This window comes from Mus caroli, unplaced genomic scaffold (assembly GCF_978045245.1).
Source record: "Mus caroli unplaced genomic scaffold, Mus_caroli_1 scaffold_6, whole genome shotgun sequence".
Lineage (NCBI taxonomy): Eukaryota > Metazoa > Chordata > Mammalia > Rodentia > Muridae > Mus > Mus caroli.
This window is the reverse complement of record NW_028227261.1, coordinates 89706177-89729615: the sequence shown is the minus strand read 5'-3', so window position 1 is coordinate 89729615 and position 23439 is coordinate 89706177. Positions and strand designations below refer to the sequence as shown.

The window sequence follows — 23439 nt, the reverse complement described above, 5'->3', positions numbered from 1 at the left end:
AAAAGTGTGTGTGTGTGTGTGTGTGTGTGTGTGTGTGTGTGTGTGTGTGTGTGTGATGTGAGTAAATGTTTGCCTGAATTTATGCCTGGTGCCAATGAAAGCCAAAAGAGGGTGTCTGATCCCCTAGACCTCGATAGTTGGAAGCCATCATGTGGGTATTGGAAATTGAACTTTAGTCCTCGGAAGATGAGTCACTGATGTTTACTACAGATCCATCTCCTCATCTCCTCTCTCTCTCTCTCTCTCTCTCTCTCTCTCTCTCTCTCTCTCTCTGTGTGTGTGTGTGTGTGTGTGTGTGTGTGTGTGAGTGTGTGTGTGTGTATGTGTGTGTGTAATGTATATGTATGTATGTATGTATATTATTTGTATAGTATTTGTTTTCTTTCAGGAATTCATGGACGTGTGTGCCAGCCAGCGGCTGGTGTCAGGTATTACCTTCTAACATATTTTACTTTATTTTTCTGAGAGAGTCTCTCACTGATGTCATAGGTCATTGGTTTTTATAGACTTGCTAGCCAGCCAGCTCCCGAAATCTTTCTGCCTCTGCTCCTTCCTCAACTCAGGTTACAGATGCAAGGAAGCATGCCCGACTTTTCTAGGTGAATGTTAGGGATTCTAACTCAGGTCCTCGTGCCAAATTGCCAGTCACCTTCTCCACTATATCACCAGCTGCTAGATCTTCCCTTTAACGAGTATTTTATCATACATAAAACATACACCGTAGCAGGTTTCACTATAACATTTTCATGCATGCACATATTTCTTCACACACTCCTTTTGTGTTGCTCTCAGTTTGTTTTCTCTCCCTCCACATCATTCATTAAAAAAAAAAAAGTTCAGTTGTTCCAACATAGCCATTTTTAGGCAAGAAGTTGAATACTGGGCCTGTGTGTTACCTCAAGTGATCAAACACATGGCTAACATGAAAAAAGGCCTTAGATTTGAGCTCCAGAACTATAAATATGGGGCTTCCCTTTCAGTCTGGCTCTCTCCTGAACTCTCATTTACACTCAGACGGAGCCCCAGCCTCCATACATTTTTTTTTAACCTGGACTTACCACACCTTCCTTCATGTTGCCCCCTTTAGCTGGAAGACCATTTATCTTCTTCTTACCTCTCCCATCTCATTACTAAAAGAAATACAGGCCTTGTCCCTAAATCCCTATCCATCCTATTTCAGTTTATGGTGTAAGGCCCTATTTTTGTCTAAGGGTAAATAACCATTCTTCCCTGGCAACCCTGCAGAATCTTCTTTTGTGTCCCACTGGTTTTAGATTAGTCAGTTATTATAGTCTTTAAATATGCTTTTCCCAATGCCCACCGAAAAGATGATGTCATTGAGGGTAGGATTAGCACTTACTTGACCAAGCATTTTTGAGAATTTTTATGCATTTCCCTAATTTATATTCATCACTCCCCTGTAAGGGAGGAATTCATGGTTTTAATTTTAAAGACAATGTATTTTAAATTGTCTTGTGACTAGAAGTATCAAGACTCTTTCAATGGACCATCTAGAGACTGCCATATCCAGTCCCATAATCAGCCTCCGAACGATAACACCATTGCATACACTAGCAAGCGTTTGCTGAAAGGACCCTGATATAGCTGTCTCTTGTGAGACTAGGCTGGGGCCTAGCAAACACGTAAGTGGATGCTCCCAGTCAGCTATTGAATGGATCACAGGGCCCCCAATGGAGGAGCTAGAGAAAGTATCCAAGGAGCTAAAGAGATCTGCAACCCTGTAGGTGCAACAACATTATGAACTAACCAGTACCCCGGAGCTCTTGACTCTAGCTGCATATGTATCAAAAGATGGCCTAGTAGTCCATCACTGGAAAGAGAGGCCCATTGGACTTGCAAACTTTATATGCCCCAGTACAGGGGAACGCCAGGGCCAAAAAGTGGGAATGGGTGGGTAGGGGAGTGGGGGGGAGGGTATGGGGGACTTTTGGGATAGCATTGGAAATGTAATTGAGGAAAATACGTAATAAAAAATATTTTAAAAAAGACACATATTTAGTAAGTGCGAGGATATAGATTCGAATCCTGTGGATGGGATTTTCTCCGAAGCCCATGTCCTCTTTACCAGCTCATTCAACTTTAATGCTTGTTACATTTGAACTTTTCCCAGAATTTGATTTCTTATCCTGAGCTCAGCAAATGTCAGATTCACATCTGAAAGTATGAATTTACTGAAAAAGTTCAAATGTGAAGCAGAGTTATAATAAAGGAAAGACATAGCCAGGAGCATCATGGGTAGCCAATGACCAAGAGGCAAGTCTGATGATCAGATGCTCAGGGCATTAGCAAAGATTCCAGGAGTTACCAACAGCTTTAGGGAATCCTAAGACTGAACAGCTGAAGATATATTTGCTTTAGATAACCCAAAGGGGCCAGCTGAGGAAGAAAGCAAAATAGCAAGGCTTTACTAGGTATTGAGAGCTGGGTGGGGGGATGCACAGGTTGTAATTATTCTTCTCATCTCATAATCTCCCTTTGGAAAACATTGCATGCTTCCTCCTCGCATACTCTCACTGGCACTGAGGATGCTGAAAGTCCCTTGGCATCTGGAGCTGAGAGCTAGAGATGGGGATATATCTTCCCCACCACAGTCACTTCCCACAACTTTCTTTTTCATCCAGACAGCCTTGGGAGCTTGCAGTCCCCAGAGAAACTTGGCCGTGATCCTTCTAAGCTTTCTTCAAATGGCAACTTGTGGGCTGTGGGAAGTTTGTTCAGCTGCCTCTGCTCTCAGCATCTACACCAGGGACTGTATGGCTACAGGGATTGATTTGAACCATCTTGAAGAGACAACACTAGGAAGACTAACATGATACTAACAGGAGGTCTTACACCTCATAACATAAATGAATATTTTTAAGTTGACCCAGAAATGTATATGTGTATGGGGTACAGTGTAAAATCCTTAACGCATGTAATTACTATATGTCGATTAATTCAGGGAAGTTATTACTTCAGATCCCTCACCAAAACATTTATCATTTCTTTTGATTTAAAAATGGCCAATATCTTATCTTTTAATCACTCTGAAAAAATGGAAGAAATTATTGCTAACCATATTACTACAGTATGTTATAGGAAACTAGAACAAATTCCTCCTCTCTAATGACACATTCATATGCAATGAACAATCATTTCTGATCTTTCTGCCCCCTTCCATCTCCAAACTCGAGTACCCGGTACTCTACCCTTCTGTGAGATCATATATTTTTAGCTTCTATATGAGTGGGAAGATGTGTTGTTTGTCTTTCTGTGCCTAACTTAGTTTACATATTATAACATCCTGCAAGTTTTAAAGTCTAGTGTTTCTCTTACTTTCAAAATGACTAACACATAGTGGATTCTTGGATTTTTCCCATGATTTACAATGAAGATACTGCAGTTTGGAAAGTAGGCATTTGCCCAGAGTCATGAAGTATTCATGGAGGTACAGAGTTGACCATGATTGACCTTATCTTAATCACTGAGTGATGCTTCCTGAAGCCAGGGATGGTGTTATAGTATATTCAATGTCTCAAAGGAAGGAGGCAGTATTGAGATTAGATCCCACCTCTTCTTGGGTTACATAACATACTTGAACTTGCTATGTTTATACATGTTAATATAAAATCATTCTTTCTGCATGTATGATGAAAAAGGATTTAAATGGCGTCCTTATTATCCTATGACTTATGTAGGTTCACATAGACTTTACTTTATAATATGTGGACATATTTTATAAGATAACATAAATAAATGAAGCAATGCTTTGCAAAGCATTTAGCATAGGGAAGAATGCATTATTATTACTAGTGCTATTGTTATTACAATTATAAAGACATTTCCACACAAGGTCTACACAAATTCAGAGACATATCCTTTCTCCTTATTGTGAAGCATGCCATCAGCCATAGTCCACTAGGCAAGCTACAGTGGTATAATACCTAGATTGGATAACACCAATGAGCACCTTCCTCAGCAACATCAATCATACATAGCTTAGTGTTTTCAGCTATTCTTCATGTGCTTCTTCACAGCATTCAGTCAGACACACCATGATAGGACTTACACACTGTATTTCATGTTTTTATTGCCACCAAACTGGTAGATACCAGAGTTTGGTTTTATTCACTGCTTCATCCTGAGTATGTGTCACAGAGAAGGTGCTATGCAAACATGTGATGGCCAGAGGGAAACTAGGAGAAAGAGAAGGAGAGGAATGGGGAAAGAAGGGGGAAAACATGTGTAATAAATAATCTGAAAGAATAAAGTAACAGTGATCTTCAGGACTTTAAGCACTTAGTTTATTCTTTATAGGTGAGAGAAAGTAAGCTCTCCCTTGGGATTTCTTTACTTATCCAGCTTTATGCATGAAGACTCTATGCCAAGCCTTACATTGTGTTTATAAAGAGGAAAAAGATAAACAAGTAACAAGAAGAGGCACCATTCTCACCTTGTAATACTCCCTCTCAGAGTTGGCAAAGAGAATTCAAAAACATCAGGTGACTGGCACTTCCTCTAATCAATGTCCTAAAACTGTGTTTGGAAGAGGCAAGGGGAAGTTGGGCTGTGTTATAATGTACCCAAAGGAAGGAGGCAACATTGCATTAGGATCCCATCTCTTCCTGGGTTACATAACATACTTGACATTGTTATGCATTACCTTCATTTTGTCATTCAGTATCTCATTCCTGCATCATTTGCAAACACCAAGCTACTAATGGTACCTTCTACCCATAGCGACTTGATCTTCATCTCAGGAGAGCTCCCAACCCACCTTCTACCCTTGCAGTCTAAAAGGAAATGAAACCTTATTTTAAACAACAGGAGAGAATGATTATGTGATAAAATGGAATTGTACTATCCTTTGCAGCCACCCTCTGTCCCCCAGTTCCTGGGAACATTTTTTTTTTAACTCCGTCTGCTATCAAAACACAGAAATTAGTCTCTAATTGTGGACGTCAAACACAGTTTTATCCTTTGTAACGAAGGAAATTAGTAACAATTCATTCTGGTTGGAAGCCAAGCTAACATCTTAGTATAGAGTGTCATTAAAACTCTCAATCCCACTGGCTGTTGTGATAGCTATAGAGGCTGGAACATGTTCAGCTGCTTAGAATTGTTTTCCTAGATGTGTTCCTCTCCAGCCTTCTTGTCACATTTAACCTGGAGATCAGTTACTATTTAAGGAAGAAATGACTTGAAGCATATTTTTTTTCCTTCTATGGTTTAGCAAATTTAGACTTTCTTAATGAAGAGATTTTAAAAAAACAAAATGAGTCCACTCTAAGGGGCATCCAGATCTCCCGGCATCACTGCCAAGCCACTGCTGAGCAAGTTGCCCATTAATATAAGAATAAGAAAGAGGGAAAAAAGCTTTCACAGTTTATAATTATATTACCAGTTTCATTATAGATCTCATTTTAATTCTGGCTGAAAGCTAGCCTTGCCTTCTTCCTGTACTTGCTCACGTATAGTTATTAAGTCTGGGTTGGAGTTCAACTTCTTCAGCTTGGTTTCAGCATATTAATATGATTTATTGGTATTTCATTGCCTCCTCCCCCATGGGCATACTGAATTTCAGCTCAATTTATATTTTTCCCTATTTCTGGGCTCTGAGATAAACCTTGTTTCTTTTTTTGTGTCATGGTTGGGTCGTGAGTTTGATTGGAGTTGCTTATCTTCAGGAATAAGTGCAGAAACTGTGGGGAAAGAAGTCAATCACAGAAGAGGAAGTCTTAGATTTCTGGCACTTAGATTCTTGAGGTTGTATCTTCTCAGAGCATCAGGGTCTACCTGCCACCTCTGCGAGTTCTATTACATATTTACCATGTCAGACTGTTCATTAGCCACTATAATAGATTTTGGACATGAGTATCCTGTCTTCCTTGCCCTGGAGAAAATTGAAGCCTATTCGCTATAATCACTTTATTATTTTTTTCACTAAGCAAATGTTTCTGTTTAAGGTACTGTTGTAGGTGCTAAATACAATGTATAAAGCAAATATTATCTTCTATGGTTTGCAACCATGTGGGACAAACTGAAATTGACCAAAGGATTGCACAATCACAAATAGAAATACTTTTAAAAAAGGAAAAAAAGGAAGGTTGAAGGAGAACAATTAGCAAAGAATCTATAGCAGGCTGAGATGGGAAGGGGAGTCAATTTACAGTTCAGCCAATGTGTTACAGTGAGGCAAGTAGACACAGTGACACATTCAACAACTCCAAGATAAGCACCAGTGAGTATTTTAGTACTTGGGCTCAGAGGGCCAGAAAGGACATGTTCAGTCTTGATCATAAAGGACAATGGAAGTCACTGAACTGTTTTGTGGAAAGCATAACTTATAGAGATTTTCCCCCTAAAATACAATAGTTCTGAGTTTTAAAAACTGGAGTTTAAAGTCTAGTTTTAATGCAAGAGGCAAGTTTTGAGGGTAACACAGCCATTTCTGTGACACGCTGGCAGCAGTTTTGAGACTGTGATGTCTTTAAAAAGGCAAAAATAATACTGGTGCATGGAATACTCGGTGATGTTAAGAGTATCTTATGTGTATGTCATGAAGGTGGTATTTTAAAGGAAGCCATTTGGGCTTTGAAATGGGAGGCGTGTATATCATTGAAGCGAGGAGCGTTGTTTCTCACATAGAATAATTAAGAGGCCAGGGTTTGGAGAGCAGCAGACAGAAATAAGACAGTCCACTTGTCTTAATAACATTAAGTCTGTGCAGATGAGTTAAGAATGAAAAAGGCAGGGGCCATATTGTGCAGCACTTCCACCAATTAACCTGTACCATGATGTGCCTTTGAACATCTGTGATTAACACTGAACATTTTAAAACAAAGCCTGGGATGAGTCCAGAGAGCAGGGTGCCTGAGGAACTACTTTCTAAAATAAATTGCTTGGCAGCTTGTGGCTAAGCAGTCACTTTCAGTGTGGTGTAATTTTCCCTTCTCAGGACTGAAAATACTCCTCCCATGAATTCAAATCACAGTAAACTAGCTCTGCAGCCAATTATGAACCTCGTCCTTTATTAAAGTCATGAATCCTTGTATTACCTTCCTCTCTTGAGTTGAAAGACAAGACAAGCAGGCCAAGGAGACTATAAAATTTCAGAAAGAATACATTGCAAACAAATATGTGTTCAAAAATATCCATAGTGTGGCGTATCAATAAACTACAGCATCCTGATATGTGGGCATTTATAATTGATTTTCCAGGATCAGAACGAACACTCAGACTTTAAATAACTCAGTTATAAGAAATATAGGAGACTTGACAACTATCTTACTTCATCTAACAAAATGAGGTTAATAGTTCAAACTGAACTTATTAAAAAGTACATTTTTAACATAGGTATATTTCTATAATATTAATATTTGTATTAATTATAGTTTTATTCAAATCTCTCTAGTGTTTGTGTGTGTGTGTGTGTGTGTGTGTTTCTGTTGGAGCTAAATTCATGACTTTGATTAGAAAAGTATTCTAGAAACTCTCTGTCTCCCTAACCCCACACATCAGAGTTTTTCATTATATCTGAGACTCCTCAAATAATGGGTGACAATCAGAGATGAAATATTAAAGACAAAATAAACATATTGTAAAAAGATTCAAAAATGAAGTGGTTTGAAAATTTAGGTTCTGATAAAATGGTTTTTAATGAAACAGAATATATGTTTAGCCCAACTCATGCCTTCTCCTTACTTCTATGACTCCATAGAATGGGGTCATTTGTTCTTGCAGGTATCCTGTGATGGGGACTCATTACCTTGCAATGAGCCCCTTCTCATATTAAAAAAAAACATTGCAACAACTACTAGCATTTGTATGATTTATTGAGCCATTACTACGTCTTCAGTATTCAGCTAAGTGCTTCATGAGCATTATTTCATTTATTCTGCATAATAATTTCAGGTGATAAATATGCTATTATCCCCAATTTATAGATAATGAAACTTATGCTTGAGAAGTTTAGGAAGTGGGCACAAGGTCACACAGTCAACAGCAAAAGAAGACTTTACCAAAGAAAGCCTCCACTTTTCACACTCAGAGCTCTACTTTTGCTTTCTGAGATCTCCAAGAACTGGTCCTTTCTACACTGTTAGTCATCATAGTGGCTTCTTTACTGGAAGTTTGGTGAATGGTAGGATATAGAACTGTGATAAAAAAAATAAGCATTTATGTTTCCTCTCCTTCTATATGGTGTTACTTCACTCTTTCTCTTAATATGAGCTGTTCTCCTGCCAAGCTTCATATGCAAAATGAAGGTGATACATTCTGCCTTATGATTTTTGGTTCAAGAATGGAATGAAGTCATCTCAGTAAATTGAGCTGTAGATGAATGAGACATATAAGAAATTTGTTTGGTAATTTTAGTTTCCCTTCCAATACATACCCAATCCCTGATGAAGGAACCTACACTACAGTGGAGCTAATTAATCTAAATATATTATCCATTCACATGTAGTCTTGTTTACTGGGTTTCCATATTGAATGAAAAACAATAAAAGTTTTGATGGAATGAAATGACCTATAACTATAATATATTCACGTGGCATTATTTGGAGGTCAAAATTTGTTGGAAAAAAATAAGTCAATTCACAGGAAGTGTACAATTCCAAGATTCATATTGTCCCTTCTGTTCTTTGCCTCCTAGTTGTCATAAAACAAGCAGTTTTGGTCTGCCACACCTTTGTACCATGATGTCACCGTTTTGCTAGAGACATGAAGAAACAAAGTCAAGCGTTCCTGAGTGGAAATTCCAGAATCATGAGCCACAAAATATCTCTCACCCTTTAACTTACTACCTTAGACATTGGTTATGATCATGAAAAAGTAAACAAACAACGTATCTCTCAAAATTCCATTAAGGCATCTCTTAATCCTCACACATGATAATACCCAGGCTCCACCTCCAGAATCTGGTTAACTATTTCTTGGAGCTTATTAGACATGTGCAGATGTCTTACAGATAGCATCTGGAGAAAAATGTGGAATTAGGTAAGCTTATGTGCAAATTTGTTACATTTCTTCAGTGTGTTTTAGTGGACAAGAGCCACTGTGGTCTTAAAGAAGTCCAGGCGGGGGTTATGGGGTGAGATTATCAAAGGCTTGGATAGAAATTGTGTCAGTATTGCTCTTGCCAGCTGTGCTCTGGACAAGTGCTATGTCGTCTTGACCTTTTCCCCATAATGGGCACTAAGCATCAAGTATAACTATACAGGAACACGGGGTCAGAATTCATTTTCTTCTGAAGATGGGACACATTACTCAGCCCCAACTAATATTTCAGTACCACAGACAGCTCAATGGATAAGGTTGGCTGAAAGCTCTCCCTGCTGAGAAAGGTCCAGCACCTTGGCAGCTGAGAGTCCTGGGGAACTGTGGGAATAAAAGATGAAAGCTGCCATAGGAATGTGGTCTTTAGGAGACCTGGTTTCAACTGGAGCTCCTTATAGTTGACATGAGCTGTTGTCCTGACAAGCTTCATAGTGATTTTACCCCCACGTAGCTAGCCATTTTAAGGAAAGGCTACATATAATCTAATTGTATAAACAGAGTTAAACTATCATTAAACTGTGCGACTGTTATTTGTATTTATGTAGTTATGATAGACCATTGTGCACTAATGATTATCAGTGCTAAATGGTGACAGTAGTCCAGGACAATAGATATTATCAATGCTTCTTGTTCCTTTTCCTATTATGTAGCAGCCTGCTTTCTCTAGGAACTACAGTTAGTACCCTGTCGTACCACACAGCACATAAAAGAAATACGTTTTCTCTTCTCTACTCCAGGGAAGACTGTGTTTTATGTATCCATGAGTCCCTGTTTCTTATCTGTCATCTGTGAGTGGTAAGGACCATGCAGGACTGTTAATGAAGGGATGAGGTGAGTAACACATGCAGAGATACTAAGATAAAATGAGTGGAGGCTAACATTGGAGAAACAGACACAAAGTTATCCTCATGATTTCAAGTACTGCCAGAAATTAGAATTCCTGATGAGAAAAGATGGATTATCATTGCATAGTCATCTCTTGAATTGGAGAAGTCAGTTCCATCTGGTACAGGAACAAGTTCCAGTTTCTGAGTCATCTTTATTTTTTACTTATAGGGGGTAGTACTGAAATTTGACCCCCAAATTTCTCTGCATGTTTCTCGGCACCCTCTTTATTTTTTACTTTGCCAGATGCATGCTGTCTGAAAATTTGATAACTATCTAGAAGAAGAAGTTATCTCATTCCCAGTAAAGCTATGAGTCAAGTAGAACGATCATTCCACTTTTGTATATACAGAGACCCAGTCAACGAAAGGCAAAGCAGATGAAATAAGAAACATTTGAAGTAAGTCTGGTATCATCTCTAAGCCTGGGGACATTGCTATCAAACTGTTTTACCCTACTGTTGAGTAACTGATCTTGTTTTCTACATATGTACAAACCAGTAACTAAAGCTTGGGTATCACTACCTCCTAAAGTATAATAGCTAATGGGTAGTGACAGGTGAGTGATGGTGAGTGTGTGTCTGGGTTTGGTGCAGGCCATTCACAGTGATTTTACCCAGTTCATGTTTGCCATTCCTATCATTCCATCTTAGTTTGGCAGTCACACGTGGATTCTGGAATTCACCTATCTCTGTTCTCTCTCTCTCTCTCTCTCTCTCTCTCTCTCTCTCTCTCTCTCTCTCTCTCTCACACACACACACACACACACATACACACAGACACACAGACACACAGACACACACACACACACACACAAACCATGTCTTATATGTACATATAATTCAATAAGGATGAAACAGGAGATTTTAATGTAAATTTAAAAATACCTGGCACTCATAAAATGTGTAGAGTGGCAGTCACAAGTATACTTTATCATCAACATAATTCAGTTTGTATATATGTTAAAAGTGTGAAAAATTAAATTGATTTACAGAGGACAGGAGAGTTCACAGGGCACTATTCTTGCTCTGGAGTGGTTTCACACAAAGGGATTCTGGAAAAAGGAAAATGTTGCCTTCAGTTTGTCTTTAGCTGTATATACACAATGCTGAGCCCACAAAAAAAATCAGTGGATATCCTAAACCCATTGTCACATATATACCCTTGGTTGAACTCAGTGGGCCACAAAGAAAAACAAGATGAATGGGAAAAGAAACTTGTAGGAAGGAAGCAGTTTGTCAGTGGTGGGAAGTGAGAGTAAATAGACTATATCTTATACATGAATAAAATAACAAAGAATGTATTTAACTATTAAGAACTAAAATAGAAATTAGGTAAAGTTTCACACTCTGAAATAGCTTTTAAAAACACTCATGTTAAACTTTAGCACCTTTGCAACAGTAAGGTGAAGAGAAAGGCTTGGGGAGTTGGGGTCTGTACACCCACTGGAGGAAACAAACTACATGGAAATTTTTAGAGGGCACTTTAGCAATAGACATCAAGCATCTTAATCAGTTCCTTGGACACATTTTGCTAATGACCATAGTGACTACAGTGTCTCATTAATTCAATTTAATTGGCTGAAGAATAAGTGGTAGAATTTTCCAAGACACATGAAAAGCACAGTTATAGGGAACAAGATACAAACATTCCCTAGACCATTCAAAAATTCTAGTAAAACTCATAGGGTTTTCCTTGTCATATGCTTTTAATTATATAATAACATTTGCACAGTACTTTTAATTTGAAACAGAATTGAGAATCTTGATCGAGCTCTTAGAATTTTTTTTTGAAGGAACCTAGTCATTCTTCACTAATTTTTTTGAAACCCTCATTTAGTTATCCTTATACACATAATAAAGTACCCTTTAATTTAATTTGATTTAATTTAAGTCTAATAATCAGGCATTTAAAGTAATACGTGCTTCTTCTAGAGTCATGGGATACCCCTTTTCTCCTGTACTGAACATTAAAGAATTCTGAAGTTATGCTATGCATGGCAATATAGACCACTGAGGTACAAGGTGATAAGTAATTGTGGATTATTGTCAATGCTGGGCTCTTACCATCTGCAATGAAGTGTTCAGGCACATGCAAAGTCACCTTCACAGTAAGTGGACAGGACATCTGGTTGCCACACACCATGGCCAAGATGCAGGAGCTCACAGCAATCAGTGTTAAGGCTGTCTTATTCACAGGGCTTTTCAGTAAACCTGGAAAACACATACATAAAAAATAATTCTGTCAGGTGAGGATATAGAGACAGCATGGAGGATATGGTGAATCCTATAGTTCCCTAGTGGGAATACTAGCCAAGAAGAAATGGAAAGGAGGGAGGAAGGGAAAGACAGAAAAGAGGACATTATATTGGGTTGGGATTAAGTTGTTGGTATTTGAAAACATTTGAGGGAAGAATTAGGATGGACATGATCATGTTTCTTTGTACAAATGGGCAAAATTATCAAGAATAAATAGTAATTAATAAAACATAAAATTACATTTATAAAACAGGGTTGAGAACAAACCATATTTTCCAACCTTTTATTAGGTTTTGTCTTAAACAAAATAGGCTTGATGTTTCTTTTGGTAAATACAAAAAGAAAAGAAAATGAAATAAAGAAAAACAAAAAAAAGAAAGAAGGGGAGAAGAAAGGGAAGGAAGGAAGGAAAGAAGGAAGGAAGGAAGGAAGGAAGGAAGGAAGGAAGGAAGGAAGGAAGGAAGGAAGGAAGGAAGGAAGAAAATCAGCTTCTAAAACTGGGCAATCTTCCCATTTCAATTTAAAAGGCCATTCTTGCTGATAATTGTACAGTATTAAACTCCCTCTACAAAGTAAATGAAAATATATCCTGTGGTTCCATTAACTAAGAGGTAGCAGAACAAGTGTGTTCTTTGAGGACTATTCTGGATTTAAATTCCATTCTTACCCATTCTTACATCTTGGATTTAGAATATTACCAGAACACCCATATAATGGAAAATTGGTTCCCAAATGCAAATACATTCCAAAATGAGATTAAAAATAAATGATGGGATAATAAGTAGTCTGTTCCCATTAACTGATAAATGATTTTACTCATGAGTTCATGGTTGGAGGAACAGCTGGAGTAGGGGTGAGTACCCAGGTAGGGAAAACAGATGATGAAGTTGGAATGTGCTGAATGGTTCTTGTCTTTGGCCCCTTCTGCCCACTCCACTGTTGTCTTTGATTCTCAGCCACTATGAGTTCCAGAAACAATGGAACTAAAGGAGTATCAACCAAAACCCCTGAAACCAGAATGAATACCCCATTCTTTAAGTATTTTGCCTTGTGTATATTTGACTGTGAGGTATAGCTGAATAATATATTCCTTAGTAGCTGTTTGAATTGCTATGTTCCCCAGACCTCTATTCCAAGGGGTACCTGATAGTTTTTGTACCTTAACCAAAACAAGTCACTTGGGAAGAGGAATTCTCAATTGAAGATTTTCCTCCATCAGATCATACTTGGGGCCTTTTGTAAGGATATTCTTCATTGCCTATTAATGCAGAAAGGCTTAGCTCACTATAATCTGTGTCACACAAGGATCGGTATTCTTGAATTGTCAAGCCAGAGAAAGCAAGCCAGCAGAGTACAACCCTGTGGGCTCTGCTTAAGATGCGTGTTCCAGATTCCTACCTTGGGTTTTCCCCTGACTTCCATTCATGATGGACTATAGCTAATAAACTGAACTAGACTCTTTCCTTCACAAGTTGTTTTTGTTCATGGTTTTATCACACCAACAGAAAGTACCTGGGATAATTGGCATACATGCTGAGCATAATATCAAATATCTCATAGGACTGCCATGATGATTACATGATGGGACATATATAAAGCCTTCCATAGAGAAGTGTTTCATAGTCAGAAACTGTTAAACAATTTCACCAGGATGGATTGGAAACTTAATTTATGAAACATGCATATCACAGAATAAGAATATCCCCTGTTCATGACATTGGATATGGCCAGCACAGACAAAAAGTTGCTTGTTTTGAGCACAAAAATTTGAATTTAATCTCTAGAACACATAATTTTAAAAAGCCAGAATGATGGTGTACAATTCTGATCCCAGGTCGGAGGAGAAAGAAGAAGGAAGTGTTCTAGAGGTCGTGGTTTACTACCTTAAGCCTAGGAGGCAAGTTCTAGAAGAATGAAAGACTTCATCTCAAAATTCAAGGTTGACAACCTCTGAGGAACAATTGTGTTGACTTCTGGCCTTCATTTGCATGATCACATGAATATATGTCCATCCAGATCCAAGTGCACATACGCACATAAAATCATATACTTACAACCCTCACTCTAGGCTATCTACTTCTCTTCAGGAGTTTACTTAGAGGTTCACAGAAAAAATCCAGACTTGTCTTTCTCTCTTTAGATTCCTAAACAAACTGTTAAAAACCGAAACAAGAGGGCAGAGTGTGTGAAGGAGAATTTTGCATGGCTAAATTAAAGTAAATTTACTGAAAGGGTGGAATAAGTAGATTAGATCTGCATCACCAGGAGTGTTCTGGGGCTGGTTATACAGTAAACAAAGGGGTCTGTCCTGAAACCCCTTTGATTCTAATTCTTTGAGCTTTACCTCTTTGCCTCTACTTTTTAGGTTTAGACCATTGACTTTTACTCTGTATTTTAAATTTTCTCTTTACCTTCATTTGGTAAATTTCACATATGTCTGAAACCATCCCACAAGTATTTCAAATAGAACCCATTAAAAAATAACATCTTCAATAATATCAACCAACCAGACTCCCCCAGAACTCCCAAGGACTAAACAAACAATCAAAGAGTACATATGGAGGGATCCAAGGCTCCACCTGCACATGTAGCATATGATGGTCTTATCTGGCATCAATGGGAGGAGAGGCCATTGGGCCTCTGAAAGCTCAATTCCCCAGTGTAGGGGAAAGCCAGGGTGGCAAGGTGGGAGTTGGGGGTGGGGGCAGGAGCACCCTAATGTAAGCAGGGGTATAGGAGATTGGATAGAGGGTTTTCAAAGGGGAAGCCAGGAAAGAGGATAACATTTGAAATGTAAATAAATAAAATATCCAATAAAAAATAACATATTTCTAAAATTTCTGTTTCCAGATAGTCTCTGCATCAAAATCATTACCATTTAGATGACTAGATGCCTGAAAATCTTTGGTTTTTTATCTTACAAAAACAGTCATACAACCATGTTTTTTAAAGTTGTGAAGCATTTTAGTACATTATTTGCAGTTGTATAATGACACAGATTTTAATAAAATATCACTCTATTATTTGTCAGAAAAAACATTGGGAAAAGATTCAACATATTGTTGGAGTATAATAGTTTCAAAGGAATGCTTTAATAGATTGTATGGACTGGACTGTTCCTGAAAATTTATGTATGGAAGCTTAACTCCAATGGTGATACTCATTAGAATGACTTTTAATTTAGATGTAGGCAACTTGCTTAAATGAATTTATTTAAGGGAGGAGCACTGCTCTAGTCTGTTTTTCTGTTGCTGTGATAAAACATTAAACAGAGCCAACTTTTGGTAGGGAAGGGTTTATTCTAGTTTATATTTCCTGATCATAGCCTATAACTGCAGGAAGTCACTATCTCACTTTTTCTATGAAGTTGGTATTTTCAGCTACCCTCCCTTCCCTCTGCTTCTGTTGCTGCTTGTAGGATAAGAAAGGTATTGGCACATAAGCTATCTCTCTCCTTGCTAAAACCCCTTGAGATATTTTACAGCATCTGTTCATAGTATGTGGTCCACATTCATGAGCCTGGCATCTAAAGCCTATCACACATTCAGACTTCATGTGTTTTCTATGACCTGGCCCAGGTACTAGCGGGCCTGAATTGCTGAAATACCCCTACAGTAAACAACATTATCAAGTTGTCCATGTTGTGTGTTGTTCGTTAGATATTATTCCAACTCTTCCCTTATCCCTATCCCTTTCCATCACTGTTTGAGATTCACAGTAAATGGAATTTCTTCATAGTCCCCTTAGATAAGCATACTTAATTCTTTTATCAATATACCAGTGTAAGATTCATATGTTTGAATGCTTAGTCCTCACTTTGTAAAACTGTTTGGAAAAGATTAGGAGGTATGGCCTTGTTGGATATGTGTCATTGGGGGAGGCCAAAAGACTTCAAGAAGAAGTATGCACCAGACAAGTGTTTAGTATAGGCACAATAAAACCCTTTGGATACCACCTAAGTGCCTAACCCAATATCTGAAAGATGGTGGCATATCAGTACATGCATAATCACTTTCAGGAGTACAATGATATTATCAATCAATGTAATATGGGCACTGATCATTAAAAAAGAATGCCCATTAGCATAGCTACCCCTCTTGGGTCCAGAGTAAGAAGAGATATAATGCCATTCAACTTTGGAATTTTATGGACATCTATTTTATATTAACATACAGTGAGCTGCTTGTAGAAAAAAAACACACACACATAGCTTGAATCAGTGTGTCTTCCATATGTAACTCATACCTGAGATCTACAGGTTGCTTAGTTAAGAAAGGAACCTTGTCTTTCTTCCCAGTATTAAGACTATGTGTCATATAGGAGGAACATTTTCAGTTGTTACAGTAGTGGGACAAAGGTTAAATGAAAGAATAAATTACTTTATGGCTTATTCTGGTGTCAGGAGATGAGATATCCCTAAAACCTAAAATAACCACAGTACAAAAAGAAAGAACAAATTTTGTTTCTTTTCTGAGTGTCCCAAATGGTTAAGGTTATCAATATTTTAGTAACTCTACAGCATGTGTAAGCTAACAAAAATGTTATCTAAGAGAAAAAGGTCCATGAGCGGCTAGGGCTGTCAATGGAGGTTCCCTTAAATAGCAAACATACCATGCCACACTCCATACCAATTAGTACTTCACATGTAGCAATGAGCAAGGGAAGTTTCTATTTAAGAGGCTATGAATTCAACTCTTCAGCAAAAGGAACATGTAAGAAAACATGCTACAAAACATGCTCCAAAAAAGTTCTTAGAAAGATGAATAGAGTTTGAATGATTGCATACAAGTTGTGTTTGTAGCTGACAACTTGGAGAGAGAATGTCAGTGGTGGTCTGAATGAGAGTGGCCTCTACTGAAATGTATGTTTGCATACATACTTGGCCCTCAGTTGGTGGAACTGTTTGGGAAGGAATAGGAGGTGTGGTCTTGTCAGAGGAGGTATGTCACCGGGAAGGAGGTTTCCAAAAACTTGTGCCATTCTCAGTTCTCTTTCTACATGGTTGTGTCTCAAGATGTGAGTTACTATTCAAGTGTCATATCTTCCTGCTTGCTGACTGCCATGATGGCCTTTGACTCTAATTTCATCAAATTGTAAGCTCCCAATTAAATGCTTTTAAAAAATATGTTGCCTTGGTTACCCTGTTTTATAACAACAACAGGAAAGAAACTAAGATGATGTCCCATCCAGTGAATAATATAAAACAAAACTTTGATCTCTGAGAAGAAGTTCTTTCTCCCTAGTTCAGGCAGCAGTAGGTATGAATGGGACAAAGACATTTTTTTCACTATCAGGAAGGCTACCTGGCCACACAAATCTGAATGCTAGGCTGAGGAAGTTGCCCAACTGACAGAACAGAGATTGGGTACACTCTTTCAATGAGACATCACTCAACAAATCATATCTCTCATGTAATGTAAACCTCAAACAAAATCCAAGGTCTTTAGAGTTCATCATGAGTAGTGGAGTTATATAGCTTATTGACTGGCTTTTCCTAGTAAACAGTGATAAAATGGACTATACATTAAGAAGGTTGAAAGAACTAATGGTAGCAGATGCTATCAACTGCTTTATACTCATTGTGGCATGCACTAGATTTAACAAAATAACGATTTCTAGGACAGATACAGAAATATGTCTGCTGTGGATTTTCTACTTATTTACCTCTCTGTCAAATGGATTCTTAGAACATATTAAGAATTGAATGTTTCTTTGCAGAAACAGAATACAAGAAATAGGAATTTATAAAATGAGGGATAAACTGGTAGAAAGAATGAAACTGAAAAGTATTCTGGAGCAACAATTTACTAAGAAAATGTCTGAATGACTATAATTGTCTCTAAGAATCAAGAGGAAGGAAGGACATACATAGGTGAAGGTCAGATGCTGATAAGCAGCCTCTAGGGTTTGGGGAATTGCCATGGAAACAAAACTTCACAAAGGGACAGAAGCAAATGTGACTTTTTTAGACATTTTGGCCAAAGGAACTGAACATCAGCACTTACATTAGGGTAGGTTTTACAGAGATCATTAAGCTAAAATACATCCATTCCAGAATATTCTCCCCTATACAAGCTATTAGTCTGTGCCTGCAAGAAGCAGAAAGGACATAAAAATCTCCAGTTTTTCAGTGCATGCAATGACACAAACACTGTAGCCATATATGTATTTATGTACATTCTGTCAATTCATCCATTTATCCATCCACCTGTCCATCCATTTATCCATCCACCTGTCCATCCATCCATCCATCCATCCATCCATCCATCCATCCATCCATCCATCCCTTCATCCATCCATGCAATGTATTTATATTGAGCCTTATACTTTCCAAGGTACTGTTTAATATCAGGTTTTGGCTTGCATCCTTATTTGCAGGGGAAGGTGCTTTGCTGCAGGAATGAGATTCCACTGGGATATATAGACTGCTGCAGCAGAAAGCTAATAATCTAATTTGCCTTTCATTTCTTCTCCTAGTAACCCCCACCCTCTCTTCTGGCTGATCAGAATGGCATAAAATGCATTGCTTTAGAAATTCAACCAGAAACACCTTGGCATTGTTGATTCATATACTGTCTATAATTAGGGGTTTGATTGATTCTTAGTTTGGAAATGCCAAGTTGCAAGAAGAAAATCAAGTTTAAGTTAAATTTGGAGTTGAATCAATCACATTTTACAATGGAGAAAATAGATTTAACACTATCAGACCTTTATGTGTGAAAAACTTAAAATTGATGTATCCCATTGCTTCTGTCCTCATGCGCCCAAAAGATAGAAGCTAGATCCAAAGTAGGGGGTCAATTTCTTTAAGTGGTGTCTTAGTCAGGGTTTCTATTCCTGCACAAACATCATGACCTAGAAGCAGGTTGGGGAGGAAAGGGTTTATTCAGCTTACACTTCCATACTGCTATTCATCACCAAAGGAAGTCAGGATTGGAACTCAAGCAGGTCAGAAAGCAGGAGCTGATGCAGAGGCCATGGAGGGATGTTCTTTACTGGCTTGCTTCCCCTGGCTTCCTCAGCCTGCTCTCTTATAGAACCAAGACTACCAGCCCAGAGATGGCACCACCCACAAGGGAACCTCCCCACTTGATCACTAATTGAGAAAATGCCTTGCAGCTGGATCTCTTGGAGGCATTTCCCTAAATGTAGCTCCTTTCTCTGTGATAACTCCAGCCTGTATCAAGTTGACACAAAACTAGCCAGTACAAGTGGCAAAGGGCATATTGAACAGGGGTGGAGGATACGGATAGTACCAGTGGAGATAAATGGCGCAAAGGAGCCCAAGGAATAGAAAATTCATGAAAACTACTATAAAGAAACTGATCTTTGATTCTATCTAAATATGGAAGTTTAAATTGAAATTCTCAACTTTAACAAACATCTAGCTTTCGACAAGCTTTGTAAATTAGTTTCTTTTTCTTTTGATGTATGTGTTGGTGTGCATGTATGCATATACCATGCTAGTGCTGACAGAGGCCATGAAAGAATTTTGCATACTACAATGTTGGATTCACCTGATATGGATGGTGGGAAACAAATATTAGTTCTCTGGAAGAGCTGTAAGTGCCCTGAAACCACTGAGCCATATCTCCAGCCCCATAAAATTCTTAACACCACGCTTCTATAATCCATAAAATGGCAGTGATAATCTCTAACTGGTAGAGAAGATATGGGAATGAAATGGGGCATCATAGTGACACTAGAAAGTACAATGCCTGACATATACCCTGGGCTCTGTAAGCTCTCCTTGCCTTTTCTCTCACCTCACCTCCTTAAATACCCCATCCTACCTGAGCAACAGAGGTAAGTGGTAGTTTTGCCTATGCTGCAGTCCTTTGCTTTATACTTAGCTTCTGATCCCTGTGAATAAATCTTATCTCATGAGATATAATGTTCTTATTAGATAATTCATTCATTCTGTCAACAATTGTGTGTGTGTGTGTGTGTATTTGAGTATGTATGTAGATGTGGCATTGTGTATTTTTGTGTACTGTGGATAGATAGAGGGTGAACTTAGCATCTATCCTCAGGACCTGTCCTTTTTATTGTTAAAGACAGAGTCTCTTACCAACCCTGGGACTGCTGATTCAGCTAGCTTGGCTTGACAACCATCACCAAGGATCTACCTGTCTTCTCTAAAGGCAAACCAGATCCTTTGCATAGCAAGGGAAGAAATTTATCCATCTATTCAGTCTCCTAAAAATAGTCATTTAATGTTCATCTAGTTTATGCCATGGTTCATATTGCATACCATTCTAAGTTTTTCTATGTCTGCAGCATGCTTGAATGTAGTAAGTGCTTAATAAATATCTTGTGAATAGGACATCTGAGCACAAGTGAATGTTCAAATGTTGTTTCCCCTACCACCAAGAGATGTCAGCATCAGAATATTGTTGCACTTATTCTAGCCAAATATGATCATTCACTGTCTTTTGTAAGCACTGAGCTCTATGTGTTCAGAAATCATTCCAAAAGGCTATGCAGATGCTCCATTCTGCCTGCAGATCAGGGGTGACTACCCCAGATCATAGGAGAACCTCATTAACCTCACAGAGTGCCCCATGGGATTCCTGTACTCCTGAGCTCCTGAGATTCTGTGTCAATATGCTATATTTTTGGAAACTGAAATTGGGACACACCATCTGACAATTCCAATTGTCATGCCAGAGGCAGGAAGAAAAACGTGAAACTGGAGCTTTCTCAGAAACTCTGGAGTGGGTGGCCCTCCATGAATTACAGTGTCACATCTCTCAGGGTTTTCATATCTTACTGAATCTCACCCGCTTAGATACATGCATCTCCTTCACTGTCCCCTCCGTTCTAATCCTAAACTAATTCTCATACCTTTATACTCTCAAATCCATGTTCTCTTTTGAGTGACATGGGATTCCTAGAATCTCTCATGTTCCATAGGTTTGTCTTCAAAAGATCTGTGTGGATATTTATTTGGTTCTTCATGAGATAGCAAACTCAAGACTTACCAAGCAGCTTGGATTACTCTCTGCTCTCAGCAGGTTAACATTTGAAAGATTCCAGGATCTCATTCTATGAACCAACTTCTGCTGTCCAAGTTAAATAGGATGGATCTATTAACTCCTTTTTGGAGCACTGAAAGTTGTAATTGCATTGCCATGAGCTTACTGTTAAATGCTATTAGTTTGTTTGATTTTATTTCTCTAAAGTCATATTTTGAATATCTTTTATATACTTTTTTAAAATTGGCTTTTATTATGAAGCCTTTCAGAATAATGATTGTTACCACTGCTATGATCACCTCATGACTATTACCACCATCACCATTTATACACTTATATACCAGGTATCATAACTAAATTACTGCATGCACTATCTCATCTAATTGTCACAGAGACTTTATAAGATTGTTCCTCTCATCACTTGCATGTTACACATGAGATGAGTACAAGTATGGCTACAATTTGCCAAAGGCAGTGCACTCAAAAGCAATGAAATTGAATTAGAAAATTATTTGATTTCTTTTTTTTTTTTTTTTTTTTTTTAGTGTACCCAATTTTATTAAAATGTGTAATACTGGGGTTGAGAACACTTATTAATATCAACCAAATAATAAACAGTAGATGATTTCAGCACATTATTTTCTCCAATCAATAGGTGATTTAGACAAAAATAAACAGAGATAAGTAAGAATTCAATTACAACAGATATAAACTGGACTTAAGTGATATCGACAGATTATTAAAGCAAAACACTAAATATTATTGTTCCCAACCACCATCCCATGCAAGCTTGTTTAAAATAGAACACATTCTGAGACACAAACACAAACTAAATATTCATAAAAATAAAAGTTTCTTTCTTTTTTTTTTTTTTTTACAGGAAAATAGTAATTTTACTATAAAAGACTAAATAGCTTGTCTTATACAATGTAATTCCATATATATTAACAATATATTTCTTTTTTTTATTTTTAATATTTTTATTACATATTTTCCTCAATTACATTTCCAATGCTATCCCAAAAGTCCCCCATAGCGCCCCCCACTTCCCTACCCACCCATTCCCATTCTTTTGGCCCTGGCATTCCCCTATATTGGGGCATATAAAGTTTGCAAGTCCAATGGGCCTCTCTTTCCATTGATGGCCGACTAGGCCATCTTTCGATACATATGCAGCTAGAGACAAGAGCTACGGGGTTCTGGTTAGTACATCATGTTGTTCCAACAATAGGGTTGCAGATCCCTTTAGCTCCTTGGGTACTTTCTCTAGCTTCTCCATTGGGAGCCCTGTGATACATCCAATAGCTGACTGTGAACATCCACTCCTGTGTTTGCTAGGCCCCGGCATCGTCTCACAAGAGACAGCTATATTTGGGTCCTTTCAGCAAAATCTTGCTAGTGTATGCAATGGTGTCAGCGTTTAGAAGCTGATTATGGGATGGATCCCTGGATACGGCAGTCTCTAAATGGTCCATCCTTTCATCACAGCTACGAACTTTGTCTCTGTAACTCCTTCCCTGGGTGTTTTGTTCCCAATTCTAAGAAGGTGCACCTTCTTAGAATTATTTGATTTCTAAGCTTAGACTTATATCAAGCATCCCATCTCCCCACTAATGTTAATGGTGTCAATTAGTTGCAGTCATGATAACTATTGACTTACCAACAGACATCATTTTATCATTCATTCTGGAGCGATTCTAAGTCAATTCACTGTGTTCTTATTGTTTTACCTGGTTCTAATAACAAGCCTTCCAAGTACCATTTCATAGTAACAGCAAGGATCAGCCAAAGGATGAGGAACTGAGAGAGGCGAGCTAGATGTCTGTTTCCTATCCCACTATAGCCCTAAACTATATTAGTGATGGAGACACAATCTCACAGCAAACTTCCCATTCATTGGACTGTTACAATCTTTCAACTAACTCGTCTCCAATGATCTTCTCTGATGTGCAGGTGTTACATGCATGAAATCTCAACAACATAGCTGCCCAAAAATGACTTAAAGAAAGATGTTACCAATAGACATGCAAACGTGTAAAGGGAAAACTGATAAAGCTACAACACTAGAAAGAAAACTACAGGTAACTTAAGGATGTTAGCAGGGGAAATAGTCTTCCTCAGGAAAGGGCAAACCAATTGCCTACCTAATACCAAATGGTTAGGCCTGAAAATACACACACACACACACACACACACACACACACACACACACACGCATGCACCATTATATATAGATGAACTTCTTGTATTTATATACTT

At 38.1% G+C, this 23439-nt stretch overlaps 1 protein-coding gene across 3 annotated transcripts in view; it reads right to left on the bottom strand.

Annotated features, from left to right (window-relative positions):
* Astn2 (astrotactin 2) overlaps window positions 1-23439 on the bottom strand; it is a 1028198-nt gene that overhangs the window by 629237 nt on the left and 375522 nt on the right. For all 3 annotated transcript variants that reach the window (XM_021160104.2, XM_029476271.2, XM_021160105.2), the window contains one exon: window positions 12011-12157. In XM_021160104.2, the coding sequence (XP_021015763.1) occupies window positions 12011-12157 (147 nt within the window). The remainder of the gene's footprint in view (window positions 1-12010; window positions 12158-23439) is intronic.